Source organism: Papio anubis, chromosome 2 (genome assembly GCF_008728515.1).
Source record: "Papio anubis isolate 15944 chromosome 2, Panubis1.0, whole genome shotgun sequence".
Lineage (NCBI taxonomy): Eukaryota > Metazoa > Chordata > Mammalia > Primates > Cercopithecidae > Papio > Papio anubis.
This window is the reverse complement of record NC_044977.1, coordinates 157855625-157879272: the sequence shown is the minus strand read 5'-3', so window position 1 is coordinate 157879272 and position 23648 is coordinate 157855625. Positions and strand designations below refer to the sequence as shown.

Here is a 23648-nt window from a genome sequence, read left to right as displayed (position 1 = left end):
TCCCGTACTGAGTGATAGGGTCATACCATTTTCCTTTATTATTCCACTAATATGATACATTACAGTGATTGATGCTTGAAAGGATAGCTTACATTCCTGCAATAAACCCAATTTGATAATTACTTATTAATCTTTTTTACCTTTTGCAAGATTCAATTTGCTAATCTTTTGTGTAGAAATTTTGCATCTGTGTTCATAAAAGTTATGTTTTTTATCTTTGTCATGATGTCTTTGTTAGTTTTTCCTTTCCAAGTATATATACTGTCCTCAAAACATTAGTTAAGGAGTGTTCCTACTTTTCTGTTCCTGGAGGAATATATTGGTGCAATCCTTTTACTTTATTTAGAGACAGGGTCTCACTTTGTTGCCCAGGCTGAATGCAGTGTCGTGATCTTGACTCACTGCAGCCTTGAATTCCTGGGCTCAAGCAATCCTCTTACCTTAGCCTCTCAGGTAGCCGGCAATACAGGTGCATGTCACCGTGTCCAGCTGATTTAAATTTTTTGTAGAGACGAGTTCTCACTATATTGCCCAGGCTGGTCTTGAACTTCTGAGCTCAAGTGATCCTCCTGCCTCAAGCTTCCAAAGCCCTAGGATTACAGGCATGAGCCGCCACCCCCACCCTGTAATTCTTCTTAAATGTTTGATGGAATTCATTCCACCTGGTCCTGGACTATTCTTCATGAGACAGGTATTTTTGTAGACTCCCCTGTGAAAAGAATGGAAACCTTGAGAATCTTCATTGTCCAAGGGCTTCTGAGAGGTAGAACAGCGATAAAGAGAGAGCGGAAGAGAGAGAAAGAGACAGAGAGAGAGCGAGAGCGAGCGAGCAGTAGTGTCATGTGACATTTCAAAATGCCTGGTATTTTCCTAAAAAGAACCCTGCCCAGTCCCCAACCCCCTGGTCATACGGCCTGACCCATCGGGCTTGCAGGGTGACTGGCTTCGTGAATGTCAGTTCTCAGGCTGCCAGGTTGCTGCTTCTCAAGGATGACCCAGACTCAGAGAAGTCTCTGGTGTCAGGCGGAGGACACTGAGTGGGGGACAGGAGGAACTGCTCAAAACAGAGGCTCTTTGTTTGCTTTGCTTCTGTGTCAACTGGGCAACATTTGGAAACAACAAATATTGGTTCAGAGGCCCACTGCTTTCTTACCCACCTCCTGCTGGTCAGCTTTTCCAATTTTCCTGCACGTACACACGAGCGCAGCTGTTTCCTTAAGGGCCAACTCGTGGTTGAAATTTAAGAGTTTTGCCCTGTTTGCGGTGAAAGATTTGGCTCATGCTTGGGTTGGTTTAGAACTGTAAGCTTCCTTTATGTCCTCTCTCATTCTCTTTCTCTTTCTCTTTCTCTCTCACCTCCCTCGCTCTCTTTCCTCCCCCACTAAACAAATAAAGAGAAGGTCAATATCAAGAAGGCAGCTGTGGTCTGGAGAAGGCCAAGATTTAGGAAGTGTGAGTTCAGGTCTCAGAGCTCCATGAATGAGGACCCATCATTTGACTGTAATGTCCACATCTGATAAAAGGAGGTACTGACCTTATCTTGCAGGGCTGCCCCAATGGTCTTGCCCCAGGACAGTGCCTGACACATACAAGGGGATAAAAACATGGTATTTTCTTCCAGCTGAGCATAATCAAGCCAGTCCATGTCTAAGGATCTGCAGTTGGTACTCAGACCTCTCCCAGACTGACCAGCCCCTGTGCTGGCAAAGCCCTGGGGGCTGTGTGTCTTTGGAGAAATGGCAAGGCTGGGTGTCTCATTTCTGTCCCTCTCTCGGTGTGACCCCAGGTGAGCTCCTTGGCCCCTGCATGTCCTGGTTTCCTGGGAGAGGCAGTGTCCCTGGTGGATGCGTACACTCTGGAATCAGACTGCCTTCTTTTGTATTCTGACTTTGCAGCTGACCTTGAACAAGGTATCATCCTCTCTGGTCCTCAGTTTCCTTGTCTCATCTGTAAGACGCAGATGCTAAAGCACCAAAGTCAGAGGGGTACGGTACGCGCTCACCGATGCTCCCAGTAAGTCTCAGCCATCATTAAGCTATAAAAAGGGACAGTGAATTTCAACTTCAGAGCATCTCTGGTGTAGAATTAAAGAATGTAAGTGAGAGCACAGGTACAAGTGTCATGGACATGGAGCGCTGTAATGTTACTCTTACCTTCACATGCTCCTACAGACATATACAGGCATAGGCACCCCATACAGCTAGGGCCATGCACACATGTACACCCCAAAGCTGGCCTCACCCCTGTCTACCCCATCCAAGGAATGGCAAACACGAGGCTCTGCTGTTGTCCTCCTGAGCAAGAGCCAAGACCCTGGGCCTCTCCATCTAGGTGCGTGTAGATGACGTGGGAGCACCAGTTCTCTATGTCTTGTCTGAGCTTCCTTCATATCCCATGAGGCTGTGTACTTCCTTCCCAGCACCTGTCTTGGGCTTGGTCTCAGAGGATCCCTCTGAGGACAGGGCATAGAGTTGACTGGTCTGGAGAGAACTCAGCCTGGCCAGTAGGTAGTTGCTCCCTGCTCAGGGGCTCTGGGTAGGCTATGGGCCTGTGGCTGGAGGAGTGGCCTCGGCAGGGCTTAGTCTATGAATGTAGATGGGCTCCAGGGAAGGAGAATCACTGACCATCTTCTTTCCATGCCCTGTGTTGAGCTTCCCTGAGTTTGTGGCATGAGCTCAACCTTTGGTAACTGCACTTCCTGCTCTCTGGCAGACCTTGCAAGCTTACTACAGGGCCTGTCCACGCATCAGCTGTACGTGTGCATGCTGCTCTGTCGGGTGCCTCCCAGTTAGCCTTGCCCCTGACTTTTCCTGCTCATCTCACATCCCTACCTCAAGGTCTCCAAATGAATCCAGACCACTGCCTAGAGCCTGCTGCAGTAGGAATATGGCCCTCATGCCAAGAGTCTTCTTTCCCTATGGCTCAAGTGCAAGGGACCCATGGACGGGCCAGGGGGGAGTAGGACAGGGCAGCAGTGGTCACTCTCCCTCGCTGGTGAGGCTGATGTGTTGGAAAAGCCAGACTTGCCTTCTGTCCTCACTGTAAACAGAAAGCCTCTGCAGTGGACTTTAAAGTGGGAGGTGTGTAACCCCTTTGCATATGAGATCATCTTTTGGAGCGTGGGAGAACATAACCTAACTTCCAGTTATATTTATTGTTATTGCAAAAGATTAACACATTATCATTCATTCATATTGAATGTGTGAATTGGCCCTGTCTCCCACCTGAGTCTGCAGTCATGACAGATGGAGCCTTTGAGGTGTCCTAAGGGAAGATGGGGATCACCTCACAATGCTATAGGTTAAGAGAGGAGTGCCGACCCTGCCCTTTGTTTTGGTATTTTTATTTCCATATTTTGGGGTTTGTATGTGCCCAGTTAAACGGATGCACAGATTAGATAATCTGGCTTTAACTCCAATCTTCACGAGATGCACACATGCCTTAAACAGATTTCTACAAAGAAACTAGAATTAGGAGATAATTCTGACAACACAAAAACAAGTGAACAAAAAGCAAATGCCTGACCTGACATATCCACTAGGCTTGGTATGGGCTTGGTCAACTAAAACATGAGACAGAATGAAGGACCATCTGGTCAGGTTGGAGAAGAAGTAACTTTTGGCAAAATCTCCAAAGTCTGGATTTACACTTCGTGGAAGGAATCTTGACCTTCCCCCAGGTATGTTATGCCTTGAGATAATAATCCTATATAAGGCCGCATAAGCAAAACGACATTCGAAAATGAGTTTCATCTTTAGCTCATTCTTTTACAAAGTTCTATTCCTTGTGCATGATTAAAGTGTACACATTTTTTAGTTAAAATATAGCCATCTAGAAGGCACAAATTCAGTATTTTTCATGATAAGTGTGTGCAATTAAAGCGGTTAGGAGACTCATCAACTAGAGGGGAACATGGTGGTCCCAGGCTGTAAGAACAGGCCACACCCTCCACTGGGCCGCTTGCTTTGTGCTAAGATGGTACTTGGTTCTGAGCCTCACAGTGTCTTGACCACGTTCCTGGAACCTTCTTGTGGGAGGGAGTTCATCTTCCCCTATGACTCTGTCCCCAGTCTAAGGTGTCCCACAGGAAGCTTGAGGGCAGGAAGTTTTCCAGCCCAGGAGCCTGAGCTCAGCGGGGCAGGAAGAAGGAGCAGCTCCTCCGTGGGGGACCTTTGAGAGCCCAGGAGCAGGATTTCGAGGGACACCTGGTAGGGAGCAAAAGGTGCTGAGTCTGTCTTTGACCTTGAGGCCAGCTTGTTTCTCCTGCATGCTCTCCCAAAAGGGGCTTTGCCTGTCATTCTCCAGTTCTAGTGTGGGGTCTGGGCGCAGTTGTTTTCCCTCTCCAGCCTCGGAGTCTCCCTCTGTGGACTGCGCAGATAGGACTGGTGGCACGGACCAGCTCGGCCGCCCTGGAGTCAGGAGCAGAGCCACCCGGTTCCCAGCCCGCCTTAGCCGCTCCTGGCACCGAGAGCGCCGCGATGACAATGGCTGGATTGTGCTTCATGTCCCTTTTCATCAGCATTTCTGTGCTGGACTCCTTCCACTCGCGGGTCGTCTCCAGAGCTCAGGAAATGAGGTGATCAGTGGGGCGAGTAAGGAAGGGGGGTTGGGAGAGGGGCGATTGGGCAACCGGGCTGCACAAACACGGGAGGTCAAAGATTGCGCCCAGCGGGCCCGGGCCGGGAATAAAAGGACGTGGGGCGCGGGAGGCTGCACAGAAGCGAGTCGGACTGTGCTCGCTGCTCAGCGCCGCACCCGGAGGATGAGGCTCGCCGTGGGAGCCCTGCTGGCCTGCGCCGTCCTGGGTGAGTGCGGGCTCGGGGAAGCAGCGCAGAGTTGCTGGCTGGCGCGTTCCCTGCAACCCGGGCGGCCACCGCGCAGCCTGCATGCACTCCTCGCTCAGGCTGGAAGCCTGGGTGCCTGGGTGCCTTTCCCTTGCCTCTCTACGTCCCACCCCTGGCCTCTGCTTGGGCCTCTAGACACCTTTCACTGCACTCACTGTCTCCTTCCCGTTCTCCTCTTTGTCCAGCAAATCTTGCAGCAGTGAAATACAATAAATCAGAGCACGTCTAATCAGGTTATCAAAACCCTTTGCTGCTGCCTCTTGTCAAGTCCAAACTCCTTAGTACGGCATTCAAGGCCTCCCGGGTCTGACCATTCCCCTTTTCAGAGTCTGATGTCCCCTGGGTGCCCTGGGAGCTGTCAGAGCGCCCATCGAGCGGTCAGAGCATGGGATTTGAAGCCAGACTTCTTGGATCCAAATCCTGACTGGCTCCTCACCAGGGAAGGGGTCATCACAGCACTTGCCTGGGAGGGTCAGGTGAGGGTCAGCGAGGTGGCGGATGCCGGGTACCAGTGGTGGATGTTGCACACATCCTGCTATGGGGCAGTGACTGACACCTCACTCCCCGACCTCCTGAGGTGGGGCCCCCTTCATACTCTAACTTCTGCCTGCCATTCGTGGGGCATTTGTCACACTGTTGGGGCTTCCGTGTTTAGTTGTCTCTTCCCATAAGCTAGCAATTCCTTGAGAGAGGACCCCACGTTACTTGCCTTTATCCCCACACAGAGCAATTCACAGGCTGTGCAAGGTAATGCTCCATTGAGGACACATTCTCACCTATAGGAACCCTGGAGGTGTGGCTTTGAGGAGAGGCTGCCACAGACTTATGTTGCCTCCTAGGATTTCCCATGGGCCAAGGGGGATGATGGGGGTCGCTGGGGTGGCCATCCCTGGTGGCCCCTCCTCAGGTATCCTGGAGAGCTGTGGGCCTCCTGGCCACAGGCTTCGTGGATCTTCTTCAGAGCCAGTGAATCAGCCTTGCTGTTGTGGCCCACAACATAAGAGCATTTGTTGTTTCAGTGGAGATGACAGGGGGCCTTGGGCACAGGGCAAAAGCTCATGTGATATGGATGCTATCTCTGCAACCACATGGATTTTAATAGTTACCCATGGCTGGCTTCAGCTTTTTTTTCTGAATGGCAGCCAAAAAGTGCGGTGAAAATGGAGGGAGAGTTCAGTGGAGACAGAGGGGAGACTGTCGAATTCGTGGAGTTTTTAGTTATTCCTAAACAGAGAGCAACAGACAAGAGTCACAGACAAATTAATTCCCTTTTCATTAATTTACCCACAACTACTGGCCAAGAAGGGGTGTAACTCAGAATGGTTTCTTCTTGTGTGCTCTGAGTAGCAGACCCAGAGTCTGGAGACCCAGATTCTAGGCCTGGCTTGGCCAACAATAAGCAGGGTGACCTTGGGTTAAAAAAAAAACAACAAGGCATCATTCTTTGAGTCTCACTCCCTCTTCTCAAAAAGATGGCAGTTCCTCCCCTGCTGGCTTTCCAAAGTTTGAGGTATCGAGCCAATGTGTTGGGGTAGCTGAAAACGCCCTGTGCACACTGAGGCTTATGCTCCATGGCAGGGCAGGGGCCAGGACAGTGACAGGAGGAGACAAGGCAGAGACAGAGCAGACTGTCATCTCCAGCTGGGAGCTGATGGTCATGTCTGCATCCCTCTGGCCAGCAGAGGGTGGTCGGCAGGAAACTGGGAGGCCATTAGGGCAACGTTCTATTGGCCCAGTCTCAGAATGCAGTAGAACTTGTGCCCTGTAGCGTTCATGGACAAGAGTGAGAGGAGGACGGGACGGAGGGCATGTGGCTGTCAAGGCCTTTCTAGGGGTGATGCTCTCTCTCCCTCAGCACAGGGAGTGGGTCTCTTCCATCTCTGGCCTCTCTCCCCCAGGGCTGTGTCTGGCTGTCCCCGAGAAAAGTGTGAGATGGTGTGCAGTGTCAGAGCATGAGGCCACCAAGTGCCAGAGTTTCCGCGACCATATGAAAAGCGTCCTTCCATCTGATGGTCCCAGTGTTGCATGTGTGAAGAAAGCCTCCCACCTCGATTGCATCAGGGCCATTGCGGTAAGTCGCTGCTGCCTAAAAGAGAGTGGAAGAAAGCCATACTTTCTCTATCTCCAGTCACTTTGGAGCAATTCTTTACTCACAGGTAGGAGGCTGATGTATGGGGCAGTCAACCCTGACTGTTACTAAAATCACTTCAAAAATGGAAATGGGGAGGTTTTCTTTAATGTGTCTGGAAAGCAAAAGTCAAAAAGCACGTTAACTTTTGCTTTCCAGACACAGTAGATGCAAGGGTGACTGTTTTGAGACACTAGGTTCTCTGAACTCAGCAAAAATATAAGAATGCCTGCTATCAGGCTGGGCACAGTAGCTCATGCCTGAAATCCTAGCACTTTGGGAGGCTGAAGCAGGTGGATCACCTGAGGTCAGGAGTTTGAGACCAGCCTGGCCAACATGGCGAAACCCCATCTCTGCTAAAAAATACAAAAATTAGCTGGGCATGGTGATGCATGCCTGTAATCCCAGCTAGCTACTTGGGAGACTGAGGCAGGAGAATCGCTTGAACCGGGGAGGCAGAGGTTGCAGTGAGCCAAGATCCTGCCACTGCACTCCAGCCTAGGTGACAGAATGAGGCTCCATCTCAAAAAAAATAAATAAGTAAGAATGTCCACTATCAAAATTATTATATAACCTTCTTTGGCAGCTTTTGATACACAACTGAGAAGACGAGTGATGCATGCAGGGGGAAGAGTACAGTGTCTTGATTGCAGGTGACAGCTGATCCCTTTGTTCTTAGGTCTACAAAAATGCTCTTCATCCTTTCAACGTTGCCCCTGCCTATCTGTACGTGTCAGATCCCATGCTGGGCAATGGGGCTGCAGTGGTGAATTAAACACACTGGTCCTTACCCTCAGGGAGCTCGTGGCCTAGTCAGGAGAGCAGAAAAACACACGAATAAGTAAACAACTAACTCCAAAATGTGGGGATGTACAATAGAGGGAAAAAGGAGAGTGTTCTGACAGGGACTCACTTTGTCCTGGGTGGTCAGAGACCATCTCTCTAAGAGAGATGTAATGAAGCTGAGACCCAAGGACTGAGCCTGGGTTGGTCCCAGTGTAAAATACACCAGGCAGCAAGCAAGAGCAGATGCAAAGGGCCTGAGGCAGAGCAGAGCGGGCTTATTTAAGTTGCTAGGGGGAAGCCAGGGTGATGGGAGCTGTCAAAGATAAGCACAGCCAGATATTAGTTTAGGCAGTGACAGTGGGTTTCATTCAGTAACTAGTGACAGTGGGGAAAGAGCTGGGCTCCATTCTGATTTGTGCAGCGGTGACGTGGGCATTTTAAAGGGAGAATGAGGGAGGGGAGAACGCAGGGCTCTGTAGAGTCAGAGAAGTAAAAAGGTAGAAAGGGCTGGTCAGTGTAAATGTGAGGAGGTCAGCTGTGTCTGATAGCTGGCAGTTCTCTTGATTAGGACTCTATTCTTCCACAGAGACTGGGAGACAGACACTCTATCCATCCTGATGATTGTGTTGCAAAGGAATGGCTCTCAGTCCTTGAGACAGATGCTTGTGAGTTTCAAGAGATACATATTCACAGTTTTCAGCCCTTTTTAGTAAATGCTCTTGGAAAGGGAGGTCAGGGGCCTATCATCAGTTGTGTGGGCTAGAAGAAACAGATACATTTTCCTGACAGCACTGAGTTTTCTCAGGCAAGCACTTTAAGGGGAACCAGGGCCATCCCAGGGACAGAGATTTGTTCTGTTAGGAGCCGTGCCAGAGTCTGGTCAGGTCTCTTAGTGCAGGGGTTTGGACAGACTTGTCAAGTGTGGGAAATTCTACAGTTCTCGGCACAAAGCAAGCAGGAGGTTAGCCGAAGGGAAAAGGTGGAAGAGGTAGACACATCCAGATGAAGCCTGGCTTCCCTCCAGGAATCTGCGCTGGGGTTTTCCTCCTCTACCAGTGTCGTTCTGCTGGCTTCCCCTTGGCTTCCCTCCAGCCTTCTCTCTGTGGCTTTCCTTCTTCTGGGTTTGCTTATCTTGACTTGTGAGAGCTTGCTTGATTATAATCCTGTCCCTCCCAGCTGGCACAGGTTCCCCTGGGAACCCTGCAGCTCAAGTGCTGGACCCTGTGTTTTAGGCCTTAGCTCTTCAGTTCCCTGAGCCCCTGAGGCACCAGTGATTTCTTGGTGTCTTGGAAAAGAAAGACCAGGTTCCTGACCACTCTCCCAACCCCACTGCACTGGGCAAAGCTCTCGTTTGTTTGCTTCACTTTTATTCAGCAATGTGAGGACTGGGGAAGGGAAGGTGTTTGCAGATTAAACAAAACCACAAAGTGTGTTTCATACGTAAGGTCTAGTTGTTGTGGAACAGAAAGGCCCATTGTGTCTCTTAATTTTGTTTTGTATTGTGGTATATTAAAAGTATGTTTTACAAAAAAAATCCATTGATGAGTGAATAGATAAAATGTGGTATACACAAATGATGAAATATTTTTAGCCTTAAAAATAAATGAAACTCTGATACATGCTGCACTGAGATGAACCTTGAAAACATAAGTGAAGCAAGCTAGATACAAAAGGACAAATATTGTAAGATTCCACTTTTATGAAGTATCTAGAATAGTCAGATTTATTGAAACAGAAAGTAGCATAGTGACTACCAGGGGTTGGGGTTGGGGAGAAATAGGAGGTAATTGTTTAATGGGTAAAGAGTTTCAGTTTCTGGAGATGGCGGTGAGGGTTATAAAACAATGTGAATGCATGTACTTAATGCCACTAAAATGTACACTTCAAAATGGTTAAAATTGGCCGGGCGCAGTGGCTTATGCCTGTAATCCCAGCACTTTGGGAGGCCGAGGCAGGCGGATCACCTGAGGTCAGGAGTTCGAGACCAGCCTGGCCAACATGGTGAAACCCCGTCTCTACTAAAAAAATACAAAAGTTAGCCGGGCATGGTGGCAGGCGCCTTAATCCCAGCTCCTTGGGAGGCAAAGGCAGGAGAATCATTTGAACCCGGGAGACAGAGGTTGCAATGAGCCAAGATGGAGCCATTGCACTCAAACCTGGGGAACAAGAGTGAGACGTCTGATATAGTTTGGCTTACAACATATTTTATTTCATTTAGAAATACTATTGTCTTATTACTTGATTGTAACACAACAAAGCTCATGGAACTATAGTTTTTGCTTTGTAATTTGTTTTGTTTCATTCTGTTTAGTTTTTTGAGAGTCTTGCTCTGTCACCCAGGCTAGAGTATAATGGTGCAATCTCAGCTCACTGCAACCTCTGCATCCTAGGTTCAAGCAATTCTCCTGTCTCAGCCTCCCAGGTAGCTGGGATTACAGGCATGCACCACCAAGCCCAGCTAATTTTTGTTCGTTTTGGTAGAGACAAGGTTTCACCATGTTGGCTAGGCTGGTCTCGAACTCCTAACCTCAGGTGATCCGCTTGCCTCGGCTTCCCAAAGTGCTGGAATTACAGGTATGAGCCACTGTACCTGGCCTGCTTTGTAATTTGATCAATAGGAAATCTTCATAGAGAACCGGCAAGGACTTCTGGAAAAATCATTTTGATTAAAGACAGTTAAAGCACAAAAGGAGTAAAACTATGTGTTTAAGTGTCTAAATAAAAGAGAGTTTGGCTCACTTTAAGGATTTACATAAAAAGAAAATAAAATTATAGATCAAGTAAGAAGGCAGCTATAGTATTTCAAGGGAGCTGTTGATTTAAAGATGAGGGCTTATAGAAGCACAAAGTCAAAAAGAAATATAACCTGAAGTGACAGCGCAATGATAAGAAATAAACCCGGACTGTCTGGACTCAAATCCCAGCTCCATGACTTACTGGCTACGTGGCCAGGGGAAGTGACTTAACCTTTCTGTGCCTCAGATTTCTCACTTGTAAAATGGAGCTGAGATAGAAAGAGAGATGAGCTGCCCATGTGTTGGAGCAGACAATTATACCAGAGATGAGCAAAAATGGAAGCAATAATCAAGCTTTTGATCATTCAGTACATAGTTATCACCAAGAAGCTAAACCCAGAGAAAGGGCCCAATCCCTCAGCAAAAGGGTCCTGCAGTTTTATGGACCCAGGACAGGAAGGAAGAGCATTGAGTACCGAGTCAGAGTGAAGATGAACGTTTTCAAGGTTTCCATCTTCCCCTAGAAAAAAAAATCTCCACAGAAGCACCTGAGGAAGACCTCAAAGGAAGTCTCAAAATAAAGAGGTCTCTGAGCAAAGGTCACGGGTTAGGAATGAAAACAGGTGTAAAAAGAGCGTGGCCACCCCAAGCGAGCTGCATCCTTGCCAGCAGAGTCCCCTCCAGAGACTGCATTGCACTGGCTGTGCTCTGAGTCTGCGGTGGCACGGGCGGCTTTCTCCCACGGAGCCTGCCAGGTTAAGCCTTCGTAATTGCCTACGGTAAAATCACGTAGGATTTTTGACCAGGAGCTGAGCACCTCACCAGGGAAAAGAGAAACACAATCCATCCCTCCCTCTATGCATAAGGAATAGGAATTTGGTGGCTAAGTGCCCTTGCAAGGGAGACAGAGTCAACTGAAGCTAGCAGGGCTGTACATGGTCTAGTCAAGTTCTGGCCCTGGGTCCGTGGAGTCCTGGTAGCCACTCTCCACTTGTGCGGGTTGAGATGGGCCTTCCTTGGAAGTCAGGGCTTCATCCAGGACTGGCCTGTTCTCTTTCAGGCAAACGAAGCGGACGCTGTGACGCTGGATGGGGGTTTGGTGTATGACGCTTACCTGGCTCCCAATAACCTGAAGCCTGTGGTGGCAGAGTTCTACGGGTCAAAAGAGGGTAAGTTCTCCCTGGGACCCCAGGAAGGAGTTGTCACCCTTATTCTCTGTGCTGAGTCTTGTGTTTTACAGGCAGGTTTTCATCTTTGGAGAGTGAGTAGGGAATGAGGGGCCCCATCAGCCACCACAGCCACACCGCAAGGCCTCCGGGGGCTTGGGGCTGGCCGAGGACTAGTGCTCCTAAAACTGACCCCTGCGCCAGGGGGATATGCTTACCAGACAAACACGGCAGGCTGTGTGCAGCTTGACCTGCTGCGGTCTAGTGATATGCCTGGGGTCCCTGGAGGCCTCTGGAGCCACAGGTACCACTCACATGGAAGAGGTTACTCTGGAGCACACACTCAGATGCCAGCAGCACTGCAAGTCTTCTGAGATCAACCTGACTGTCCCTGGGCCTGTGCCAGCGGACAGGAAATACTTTGATGGGCCTCTGTTGCCACAGCTCCAGTCTCCTGGTGGCTGGGGTTGGTAGGTGTAGGCAGACACGCTGCAGGGCCAGGGGAGGCAAAGCATTCAGGACACATGTGCATGTGGCCTTCTTGCCCCTGTTTGCCTGGAGGGGTAACATTACAAATATACCTTCCATGGTCTTCTCTCTCCCCTGCAAGCCTAGGCAGGTTTTCCTGATTCCCTCCTCCTTATCGCCCAGTCCAGTAAAAACAAGGCCTCTCCACTCCCCTCCCTCCTCAAGAGTCCCATGGTGATGAGCCATGTTTCCCTGCACCAGGCTGAAGGCCTTCCATTCACACTGTGCCTTTGCAGATCCACAGACTTTCTATTATGCTGTTGCTGTGGTGAAGAAGGATAGTGACTTCCAGATGAACCAACTTCGAGGCAGGAAGTCCTGCCACACGGGCCTGGGCAGGTCTGCTGGGTGGAACATCCCCATAGGCTTACTTTACTGTGACTTACCTGAGCCACGTAAACCTCTTGAGAAAGGTAAGCTGGCAGGAGGCTGGGTGCCCTCGAGCAGCTGCCTCTGCTCCAGATGCCCACACAGGCCACACTAGGCAATCACCCTCAGCAGACATGTGGGATGAACTCAGGTGGGGGAAGGAGGTTAACCAACTTTAAACTGGCGGGTCTGCTGCACCAGCTGCACTTGGGAGGTGGAGCTGAGATTTTTTTCTGCTCTGAGCTCCTGACACCCCAGCAGAGGCTGTTCTGATGAGTGAGGAAAGGGTGCAAGGCTCGGCAGAGAGTTTCAGTCTAGACGATGGTGGCTCTCTTGTCCACTTCTCTGGATTTCTTTCCTGGAGATTTCTCTGGAACCCTGCACCTCTCTAGGCAGTTCTATGTCTGGGGCATGGATCCCAGAGGGGACCTCTCTCTGAGCTGTTCCAGCCTCTGACAAAGCAGGGAGAGCGTGCACTGAGAAAGACCCAAGATAGGCCTTGGTTAATGGGAAGCATAGGCCTTCCTCAGATGGATGGTGGCAAGACAGAGGTCAACTGTTCCTATTAGAAATCCTTGATCTTGATGAGTTAGCATAAGGGCAAGCTGGGACTGCATGTGCTGGTTTGGTTTTAGTCCCCTCTGTTCCCTGATGGGCCTGGGCGGGGTGATGCCTTTGGCTGTGGCCAACCTCACTCATGCTCTGTGGTCCATTTCTCTGTGCTGAGCAGCAGTGGCCAATTTCTTCTCGGGCAGCTGTGTCCCGTGTGCGGATGGGACGGACTTCCCCCAGCTGTGTCAACTGTGTCCAGGGTGTGGCTGCTCCACCCTTAATCAATACTTCAGCTACTCAGGAGCCTTCAAGTGAGTGAGATGTCTGCTGCTCCATGGTGGCCAAAGTGCCAAATGTCCTCAGGGTGAGAATTCTTTGCTGGTCCAAAGCCGAGCCCTGCCTGCCTACAGGGGCATCAAGGTGGCCTAATCCCCTCCCAGTGAGTCAGAAGCACAACCTGGGACTCCTAGGCCAAGCCAGCCCATGTTCCCTTTCATCTGACCCTGACAAGCAGGCCCTTTTCCTGGGGGCCCTTCCTCTCTCCCCAGAGACCTCGAGCCTGGTCAGGGTCTCCTCTCAGTGGATCAGGCAGAGCCTGAAAGGACAATCATGCCTCTGGTGTCTGGGCCCACTGTCCAGGGACTGGCCCTCTTCCCTCAATCCCAGCAGTGTCACCTGCTCAGTACACTGCCTATCTCCTGCCCCCATCACTGTCTCTATTTGGGAAGCTGATTTCTTGCTCTCTCTTTTTACCTTGATTATATCCTAAAGTTTTACAACCAGCCAAGGACACATTTTCACCCTCAGGAGACACTATACCATTATCTTCTATTCCAGAAGTTTAAAAACTCTTTTCACATGAAAATATCTTCAGTTGCATTTTGCTTCTTTGGGTTACTAGGGCTTTTTATCTTGTGCGAGCTCATTCCCCCATCTCAGCACTGCCCTGGAGGTCTGCACACCACATGGCGTTGCTTCAGCTACGGGGCTGCACAGAGGCCTTCCCCAGGCTCTAACCTTGTGTGAGTGCTGGACAGTGTGATCAGACTCTCCAGGTGCAGGTGGAGAAGGGCCTGCCCTGCAGGAGCCCTGCTGATGTGTTTCTTTGACCCAGGTGTCTGAAGGATGGTGCTGGGGATGTGGCCTTTGTGAAGCACTCGACTGTATTTGGTAAGTATGGGACAAGAATCCACCAGGGCCCCTCCAAATAGTGGGTGTTCTTTTTCCATGTTCCCTTTTTCATGCTCAGTCGTTGGACATGAGCATACTGTATTTCTCCTTTATCATTGCCTGGGTTTCCACCTGTGCAGAGTTGGGTACCTACGGGGTCCCCATCTGGATTCCTGGGCCTCATTCCATCATTCCACCTCTTCACACAGTGCTTCTGCCTCTGGGGTAGTGTTGCCATAACCAAAGACTGGGGGTTGGTCCTGCTAAGGTCAGGCTCATGGTGGAATGAGGAGCAATCACTGCTGCATGGGCATCAGAAGCCTTTACCTGGCTGTGGGGTCTTGAGCAAGTCATTCTTCTGCATGTCCTCTGGCCTTCAGGGGTCACTCCAGGCCTCTCAGCTCATACTTTCTATGATCAATGGAATTTCAAGGATGGGCACCACAGCCCATGGCTCTCCTGCATTAGGCTCACCTGGGCTTTCCCTCCCCAGAGAACTTGGCAAACAAGGCTGACAGGGACCAGTATGAGCTGCTTTGCCTGGACAACACCCGGAAGTCGGTAGATGAATACAAGGACTGCCACTTGGCCCGGGTCCCTTCTCACACCGTCGTGGCCCGAAGTGTGGGTGGCAAGGAGGACTTGATCTGGGAGCTTCTCAACCAGGCCCAGGTATCCCCACCTGCCATCCTCCCCTCCAGCTTAGTGCTCTCTGCTTGGATTTGGGGGTTTTCCTCCTGGCCATCTTGTCACTCTGGAAGTCTGCATGGATACAGTGGGAGCCATGCCACATGCCATTAAATTCTCTAAAAGCTGGGACTCCTTACAGAGCAGCAGGGAGTCTGCTGTGGTGCTACCATCTGCTGCCCTTGCCTTTGTGGCTGGTGATATCTGAAGAGGCTCTGAATTGCTCTGTTCCATTCCTTTTTACCTAAACCAGACCTTCAAGGTCCAAAGCTAAACCCCTCCCCAAGGAGGCTTTCCATGGCCCTCCCAGAAGGAAATGGTCTCTCTCCCCATTCCCCTCGGCCTGGCTGGGAGGGGGCTGCTCGCACAGTGGCTTTACTTCCCGAAAGCTTGTGATTTGGGTTCAGCCAGCTTCCTCTTGCCCAGCCCTCCCATCTGTCCACTGAGAGTTTGATTGGCACCCACACAGGGCAGCCTCTGGATTAGCCACATTTCTTGTTCTCACTGATGTTTCAACCCGTTCCGTTCCGGGAGACAGGCACAGAAGCAGGTTCAGGGAAATCGCGGACCCACAAGGGCTACGGGCAGAGGAAGTGCTGGGTGAGCAGGAGCAGGTCCGATTGCCCTCTCTCCTGGCATCTTGAACTTTTTCATGTTGTTTCCTGCAGAGACTTGTTTTAACTTGAGTCCCATTTCTCAGCCTCCTTTCTTCTCTGTTGCCATCCACTATTCTGTTTTTCTATGAACAGGAACATTTTGGTAAAGACAAATCAAAAGAATTCCAACTATTCAGCTCTCCTCATGGGAAGGACCTGCTGTTTAAGGACTCTGCCCACGGATTTTTAAAAGTCCCCCCAAGGATGGATGCCAAGATGTACCTGGGCTATGAGTATATCACTGCCATCCGGAATCTACGGGAAGGCACATGTGAGTACCTGGGAGGAAGCAGGTGACCACAAGCACTTGGGAAACCTGGTGAGCACAGGGGCCAGAGATTGAGTCTTTTAAGGGACCTGCATGCCTCTCCTGATGCTCCTTTTTCTGACCTGTCTGTGAGCCCAGTGTTAGACTGATGCTGAATGGCATTAGTCATTATGAGATGGCCTTGATGTCACCATGGGCTTTAAAGGAAATCCACTTTTAAAATGACTTGAATTGGTTCCAGTATTTCCTTTGCATCAATCAGGACTGCCTTGCCTACTTTGTGAAGCCAATTAGCTTATCACAGAGTAAATGAAATAGAACAAAATTATTATGTATTGCACATCTCCAGCCAGTCAACATGTGCCATAATGAAGAGGCGTTTTGAGAGAGGTTGATCCCAGTCCTGAATTTCATTGAGTCACTGTGGTTTTGCTTGACCATTAATTTCTTCAGCAGACATTTATTGAACATCTAGCCATATGCTCTGCTAGGTGCTGGATATAGGATGGCATGACAAATATATATTTGATTCTGTTGTTCTGGAAATTTCAAACTGGGGAGAAGATAAATGTTTAATAAATAGTCATGCTATTGAATGATGAATCACAAAATAAGAGATATGCTTAAAAGGGGAAAACTTTGACAACAAAATACCATGGCCCTGTGAGAGTGCAAAACAAAGAAAAACAGACCCTGGACTTGGGGTTAAGGCAAGGCTTCCTTGAGGAAGTGACTCTTGAGCTCAGTCTGAAAGATGAGCAGATGCACGTTTATTCATCAGACATTTATTATGCTGACCATGTGTTAGCATTGCCCTAACCCTGAGGATGCCCTGGTGAACAAGACAGGCAGGACCCTTTCTCTGTTGGAGCTTATGTTCACCTGCAGAAAACCTGACAATAAACAATGAACATATAAATAAGAACACCTCCGGTAGTTAAATGCTATCTGAAAAACAAGAAGGAAAAAAACAGCCAGAGGTCATATGGTGCCCAGAGGTTGGAGAGGAAGGTTGGCTTCTCAGAAGACATAAAAAACTAAATCTAAATGAGAAGTCACCCAAGAGATTATGCATTGACTTTGCTTTCTAAGATGATTAATTCCTTGAATGGGACTGTTTATTACTGGTGAATCCCAGCATTTGCATGAAGACCGTGAGTAGTGCTGATAAACACCAGGCAACAGCTAGGGCCGCTTCTGATCTCTGGTTCTTTTTTTTATGCCATAGGTCCAGAAGCCCCAACAGATGAATGCAAGCCTGTGAAGTGGTGTGCGCTGAGCCACCACGAGAGGCTCAAGTGTGATGAGTGGAGCGTTAACAGTGAAGGGAAAATAGAGTGTGAATCAGCAGAGACCACCGAAGACTGCATCGCCAAGATCATGGTATGTCACTCCAGCCTTCCTAGGGCAGTGTCCCTGTCACTGCTGCCTGCTGACCCCCAAGACTGAGCTAGTGAGTGTTCCTGGGAATGATGCAAAAACCTGGCTCCCAGGAACCTTGCCCTGACTATGTGAGCACAGTCCCACTGGAGGTTCAGAATCTTTGAGTTTGTGGATCTGAAGGATGCCCACGGGGCTCAGTTTCCTCCTTGTATGAGTGTATAGTGAAAGGGCAGGCTGAGCGGTGCCTGCTTAGGGAGGCTGGACCATGGTGTGGGTGTCCTGAGACCAGTGGTGTGCCATGGTCACTGTGGTAAGATCCTGAGTAACTGGTAGGATCCAAGCAGGTACAAATTTGCTTTGTTGATCAAAAGAGTATCCTAGCCAGGCATAGTGACATGCACCTGTAGTCCCAGCTACTTGGGAGGCTGAGGCAGGAGGATTGCTTGAGCCCAGGAGTTCAAGGCTAGCAATTTAGCAGAACCTTGTTTCTAAAAACTTTTTTTTTTTTTGGTTTTGTTGTTGTTGTTGTTGTTGTTGTTGTTTTTAAGAAAGTGTATTCCATATTGGCTTACAGAGAATTTTTAAAATCCTGAATGATATTAAGAAGAAATAAAAAGTACTTATAATCATGTAATTCAGAGAAAATTCTCTTATTGGGATCATTTCTTGTAGGTTGCTTGCTACCTTTTACTCACCTCACAATATCTAGTAAGCTTTTCCCATGTCATAAATCATTCTTGTAAAACCTAATCTGGAGCTTCTGTGTTAGTGCATACATCGAGATGGGGGAGAGTGGTTTGCCCAGAGAGAACATGAAGTGCCAAGCTCCACTCCCCCTCCTCCCCACATTTCTTGACCTCTGTGTCTCTTCCATTTGGCTATTCTTGAGTTGGATCCTTCATAATAAATCAGCAAATATATTGAAACAAAGATGCATATTATAAAGTCACTAGTACTTCTTGCCATTGTCAACTGATTTTTGCTGAAATATGTTAATTCTACTTTTTGAGCACTTACGAATAACCATGTATCTTCAGAACTATCTACCATGAAGCAAAAACGGACCATCAGCCCCATTCTTCTATATTTCATACAATTTATAAGTATCACTTTATACTATTTTAACATACATTCCATTTTAGTTTTTGTCTGAGTCAAGACAAGAAAAACCAAACTAAGTTAAAGCAAAGCCTACAAATTCAAAACCTGAGTCTATACAAATCTGTTAGCAGTTTGAGTGGTTGGGCTTCAATATTATACTCTGGATGTGAGACAATAGATAAAGTTTTTACATCTGTGAAAAAAGGAACAACAAAAGACTCTTGGGAACATGTGAAATCTTAAATGAAGATGATGAAGTACAACCCAGTGGAAACATATTTTAAAAGGTTCTTCTTGGACATCATAATTTGCTCTCCTATGAAGATATCGTTTGAACCTTTAACATTGGAAATAGCTTACAGATGTTGGGGCAGAAACCAAAGACCAACATTGCCATGTTCTGTGAGACCACGTCCAAATGGATGATTGCTGGACAGGTATGTTTCATGCATAACATTTAGTTCATAAAATTATATGCTACTTTAGGAGGTCCAGGGTCTGTGGATTAATGAAACAGAAGTAACCAATATCATTGCTAGTAAAGAATTATTGGAAACAAAGTTGAAAGACATAGTTTATTTGGTCCCACACCTGTGACACATCATCACTGTCAATGGGAAGCCACTGACCTGTCCCAGTTTCCCAAGGTTGTTATCGTGACACCATGGCTGCAGTACAAAGCGAAGGTGAATGTGGAAAACAGATCCCAGAGCGACCAGTGCCCTCAGTTACTGCAGTAATCATGTTCATGAGTAGACACACAGGACTTCCAAAGGGAGTCATGATCTGGCATAGAAACATCATTACTGGTATTACTGGGATGGCGGAAAGGATTCCCAGACTGGAAGAGGAAGATGACTACATTGGATATTTGCCTCTGGTCCACGTTCTAGAATTAAGTGTTGAGCTTCTTTGTTTTTCTCATGGATGCCTGCTTGGCTACTCTTCACCCCAGACTTTAGTGGATCAGTCTTTTAAAGTAAAAAATGGGCTGGACACTGTGGCATGCAGTTGTAGTACCAGCTACTCAGGAGGCTGAGGTAGGAGGATTGCTTGAGCCCAGGAGTTTGAGTCCAGCCTGGGAAACATAGTGAGACACCATTTCAAAAAAAACAAAAACAAAAAAACAAAAAAACGGAAGCAAAGGGTCTACTTCCTTCCAGGTTGAAACCAACACTGATGGCAGCTGTTCTGGAAATCATGGATCAGATCTACCAAAATGTCATGAATAAAGTGTATGAAATGAGTAGTCTTCAACACAATCTGTTTATTCTGGCCTATAATTATAAAATGGAACACATTTCAAAAGAGCATAGTACTGGATTGTGTGGCAGCTTTGTTTTCTGGAAATTGTGAAAATATTCAGCTTTGCTAGGTGGAAATACTCAGTTTTTATTGTACGAAAGTGCTCCACTTTCTGCAACACGCAGCAAGTTCATGAGTATGTTTTTGTTGTGGTCAGGGATACAGACTCACTGAACCTGCAGGGCCTGGAACAATTACAGATGTGTGGATTACAATGCTGGCAGAAGTGGGAGTCCCATTAGTTTGCTGTGAGATTAAAGAACTGGGAGGAAGGTGGATACTTTAATACTGAAAAACCACATCCCAGAGGTGGAATTCTTATCAGTGGCTAAAATGTGACAATGGGATGCTACAGAAATGAAGCAGAAACAAAAGCTGATTTCTTTGAAGATGGAAATGGGCAGAAGTGGTTATGTTCTGGAGATACTGGAGAGTTTGATGGTTGTTTACAGATGATTGATCATAAAAACGACCTTGTAAAACTACAGGCAGGAGACTGTGTTTCCCTTGGGAAAGTACAGCCAACTCTGAAGAATCTCCCAGTAATAGATGACGTTTGTGCATTTGCAAACAGTTAATCCTTCTTATATCATTGGATTTGTTATGCCAAATCAAAAGGAACAGAACTAATTTGAAAGAAAGGACTTCCAGGAACTTGGAAGGAGCTGTTTAACAGCTGTGAAACAGAAGATGAGGTGCAGTAGTCCCCCTTTATGTGAGGTTTTGCTTTCCTGGGTTATACCTACAGTCAACTGTGGTCCAAAAATGTTAAGATACTTTGAGAGAGAGAGCGAGCACATTAATATAACTTTTATTATAGTATGTAATAATTGTTCTGTTTTATTATTGTTGTTAATCTCTTACTGTGCCTAATTTATAAACTTTATCATAGGCTTGTATGTATAGGAAATAAACATTGTATAGGATTTCAGGTTCCAAGACTGAGGGTCTTGGAACATATCTCTTGAGGATAAGAGGGGACTACCATACTTAAAGTACTTTCTGAAGCTGCTATTTGAGCATGTCTGAAAAAGTTTGAAAATCCATTAAAAATTGGTTTGAGCCCTGACCTATGGATCCTGAAACTGGTCTGGCGACAGGTGCCTTCAAGCTAAAACACAAAGAGTTTAATACACATTACCAGGCAGACTCTGAGCGAATGTGTGGAAGAAATGATTTTTCTCTTTTGGCATCAGTTTGCTACAGTGAGCTCAAATCAAATAGGAAATTATTTGAAATGCATGTTTCAAACCGTGAGGCAAACTCCATTCCTCATATTCAACCTAGACTTTTACTTCTTAAGACATCACCATCTTCAATGGACAGGATTAGTAAAATAGTAGGAGAGCAAACTTGTGTCTGTCTCTTTTTTCCTTTTCCCTCCTACAACTACCTTTACCACCTGTGACTGTATTGTCAGTATAAGGAGTTTTCTGAATCATATTGAGGAAGCAGATTTCTAAAACCTCAAGTTTCTAAACATGACCTATATGTTCGATTTATGACTTTTTAAAGTTTGGATGTGTAGAGGGAGATATTGAAAGTATATAAAGTGGCCGTTGGGGGGTGCTTTTTAACTTACAGTATTAAAAAAATGCAAGGCTGTTGATGTGAAATTACATACATTTCAAATACTTATGAATCAAATCATTATTGAAGATAATATTTGCTGATGTGTAATAATTATCTTGCATAAATTGAGAGAAATAAATATAGCCAACTTATGTTTTAAAGGAAAAACAGATGATATTTTAATGTTGATATCTGTTCCATAGTATGGATATGCTTCCATTTATTTAGCTATTCTCTGTCATTGAGGATTTAGTTTAATTTTCTTTTTGCTATTATAAATCACACCTGTTATTTTTGCCCACTTACACACTTTGTCTAAATAGTTGCCCACCAGTCTGATTGTTCTTTTATGGTTTATTACTAGAAAGTATATTGCCAGGTCAAAGGGAAATCTTACAAACCTCATTGAATCTAAGCATTTCTGAAATTTAGGACTTATTAGAGCTGAGATTTAGATCATTTGAAAATATTTGACTCATTCATTAAACACGTTGTATGCACCAAACACGGAAATAGCACTCAGCCAAGGAGGCTTACATTAGAGGCTAGAGCCCCCTTCAGAAGGTGCTGTGTTCCACAGCCACAGCCACGAGTCCCTGACTCCACTCATCCATCTGCACATGAGAATTCTTGGTGTCAGAAATGTGTTGTAGGAGTGTCTCTGGGACAGTGTGTCCTATGAGAGGGCAAGAAGACTGAATGTGGGTCTTTGCTCTAGAACTAGGCACCTGGAGTTGATGATCAGTTCATGATGGTTGGGTGAAAAATGAGAGTACATTTGATTTTCTCTGCTGAGTGTGCCTGGTTGATCCTTTGGGGATTCAGTATCAGCACCTACTGTCTCCCTGGCACTCATGTGCTGGTAAGGCTGCTTCAGGGAAACAGCTGGAAAGGTGGGTGGCACAGGAAACAGCCTCTTTTCATCTGCTGTGATTTACTGTGTTTTTGCAGAATGGAGAAGCCGATGCTATGAGCTTGGATGGAGGGTTTGTCTACGTAGCGGGCATGTGTGGTCTGGTGCCTGTCTTGGCAGAAAACTACAACAGTAAGTGTTGGGGAGCACCTCTCTGTGTTTTCTTCCCTCTGGGCCATGGAGAGAGGAGATGGAAAAATCACAGCCTGATTCATACCACAGCTGCCACAAAGCTTTCCCTCTCTGAGCACCTCCTACTTTGCAAGCTCTGGGCTCCATCATCTCAAATCCCCACATTTATCTTGAAGGTTGGGAGTTATAGTACATTCCAGAAATAGGAAATGAAAGTTCTGCACTGGGAAGTCCTCACTAAAGACGACCCCATTGCAAAGGACAGCTGGGATTCCTGGCAGTCTTCCAGGTTCCAAAACTCACACTTCTCTCAATGCCCTGTTGCTAGGATCTAAATATAGTTGGCCAGCACTCCTCTGTGGGCTCAATGCAGACAGGGCAGGAAACTTGACATTCACAGTTTGTGGATAAATTCCAGAGGCCAGGAGGTGAAATGGACTTGCATGAGCCAGAGAGTCTGGACTTGTTGGGAATTGGTAACATGCATAGTTTTCTCTGACTTTCTTTATTCTTAGCTGCAGTATAAAAAAAGGCATGGTTTCCCAATCTATACATAAGGGTTTAATGCCTTCTTCATTTTCTTTTCTCCAGCACCCAGCCCTAATTGTGAGAATACAGCAGAGGAAGGTGAGTTGGAATTGATAACCTCTGGAGGTAAAAGATAAATTCCCATTGTTTTGGGGAATTGGCTTGATTTAAAATTCAAGTATATAAGGCACTGTAAGAGACCAATTTTTACAATGTGAGCAAATCATGGAAGGATAGTAATTGATCATGATGATTATCCCTTTACACTTGCCATGGCTTGCATATAGGATTTTTCATTTAATGTTATAAGGTAGGTTTTGGCATCGTCTAAGGATACACAAGTGGACCCTAAGCTCAGGGAGTTTACAGACAGATCATCTAGGATTATATATCTAGGAAGGGAAATCCAGGTCTTTCCCACTGATCCTCAACTTACATGACATGAGGCCTGCACATTTTCAGATAAGAGTGAGCACCAACTAAGGAACTTTGCTTATTTGTTCCTTATAGGGCTCAGTAGAGAGCTTCACACAGGCAGATATCAAGGAACATAAAATTATCTGACCTTCCAGCCAGGGCTGGGTCCAGGAACCCAGGCACACCTGGCTGTCACCCAGGGCTCTGGCTAAGGGTACATACGAAGAAACAGAGTAGGAGCAAGTCAGGAAGTCGTACACCAAGGCGGGCACTGCCCCCCTCTGCTCAGGCCCCTACAGGTCACATTCCAGGCAGCCATTACTGTACAAGTCTGTCCTTGCCACTTCCACTCATTACAACCTCGCAGCCTCTCCCCATCACTTGGGGAGCTAAGCCCTTCGGCAGATA

At 47.2% G+C, this 23648-nt stretch overlaps 1 protein-coding gene and 1 pseudogene across 1 annotated transcript in view; both read left to right on the top strand.

Moving 5' to 3' along the window:
* The first annotated feature begins 4261 nt into the window (after positions 1-4261).
* TF (transferrin) overlaps positions 4262-23648 on the top strand; it is a 32020-nt gene continuing 12633 nt past the window's right edge. The window contains exons 1-11 of the mRNA XM_031663755.1: positions 4262-4805; positions 6743-6915; positions 11554-11662; positions 12424-12600; positions 13287-13419; positions 14223-14278; positions 14772-14950; positions 15715-15892; positions 17118-17272; positions 22202-22295; positions 22887-22922. Of these exons, the coding sequence (XP_031519615.1) occupies positions 4268-4805; positions 6743-6915; positions 11554-11662; positions 12424-12600; positions 13287-13419; positions 14223-14278; positions 14772-14950; positions 15715-15892; positions 17118-17272; positions 22202-22295; positions 22887-22922 (1828 nt within the window). The 5' untranslated portion in view covers positions 4262-4267. The remainder of the gene's footprint in view (positions 4806-6742; positions 6916-11553; positions 11663-12423; positions 12601-13286; positions 13420-14222; positions 14279-14771; positions 14951-15714; positions 15893-17117; positions 17273-22201; positions 22296-22886; positions 22923-23648) is intronic.
* Positions 18297-22194, top strand: LOC103882350 (annotated as a pseudogene).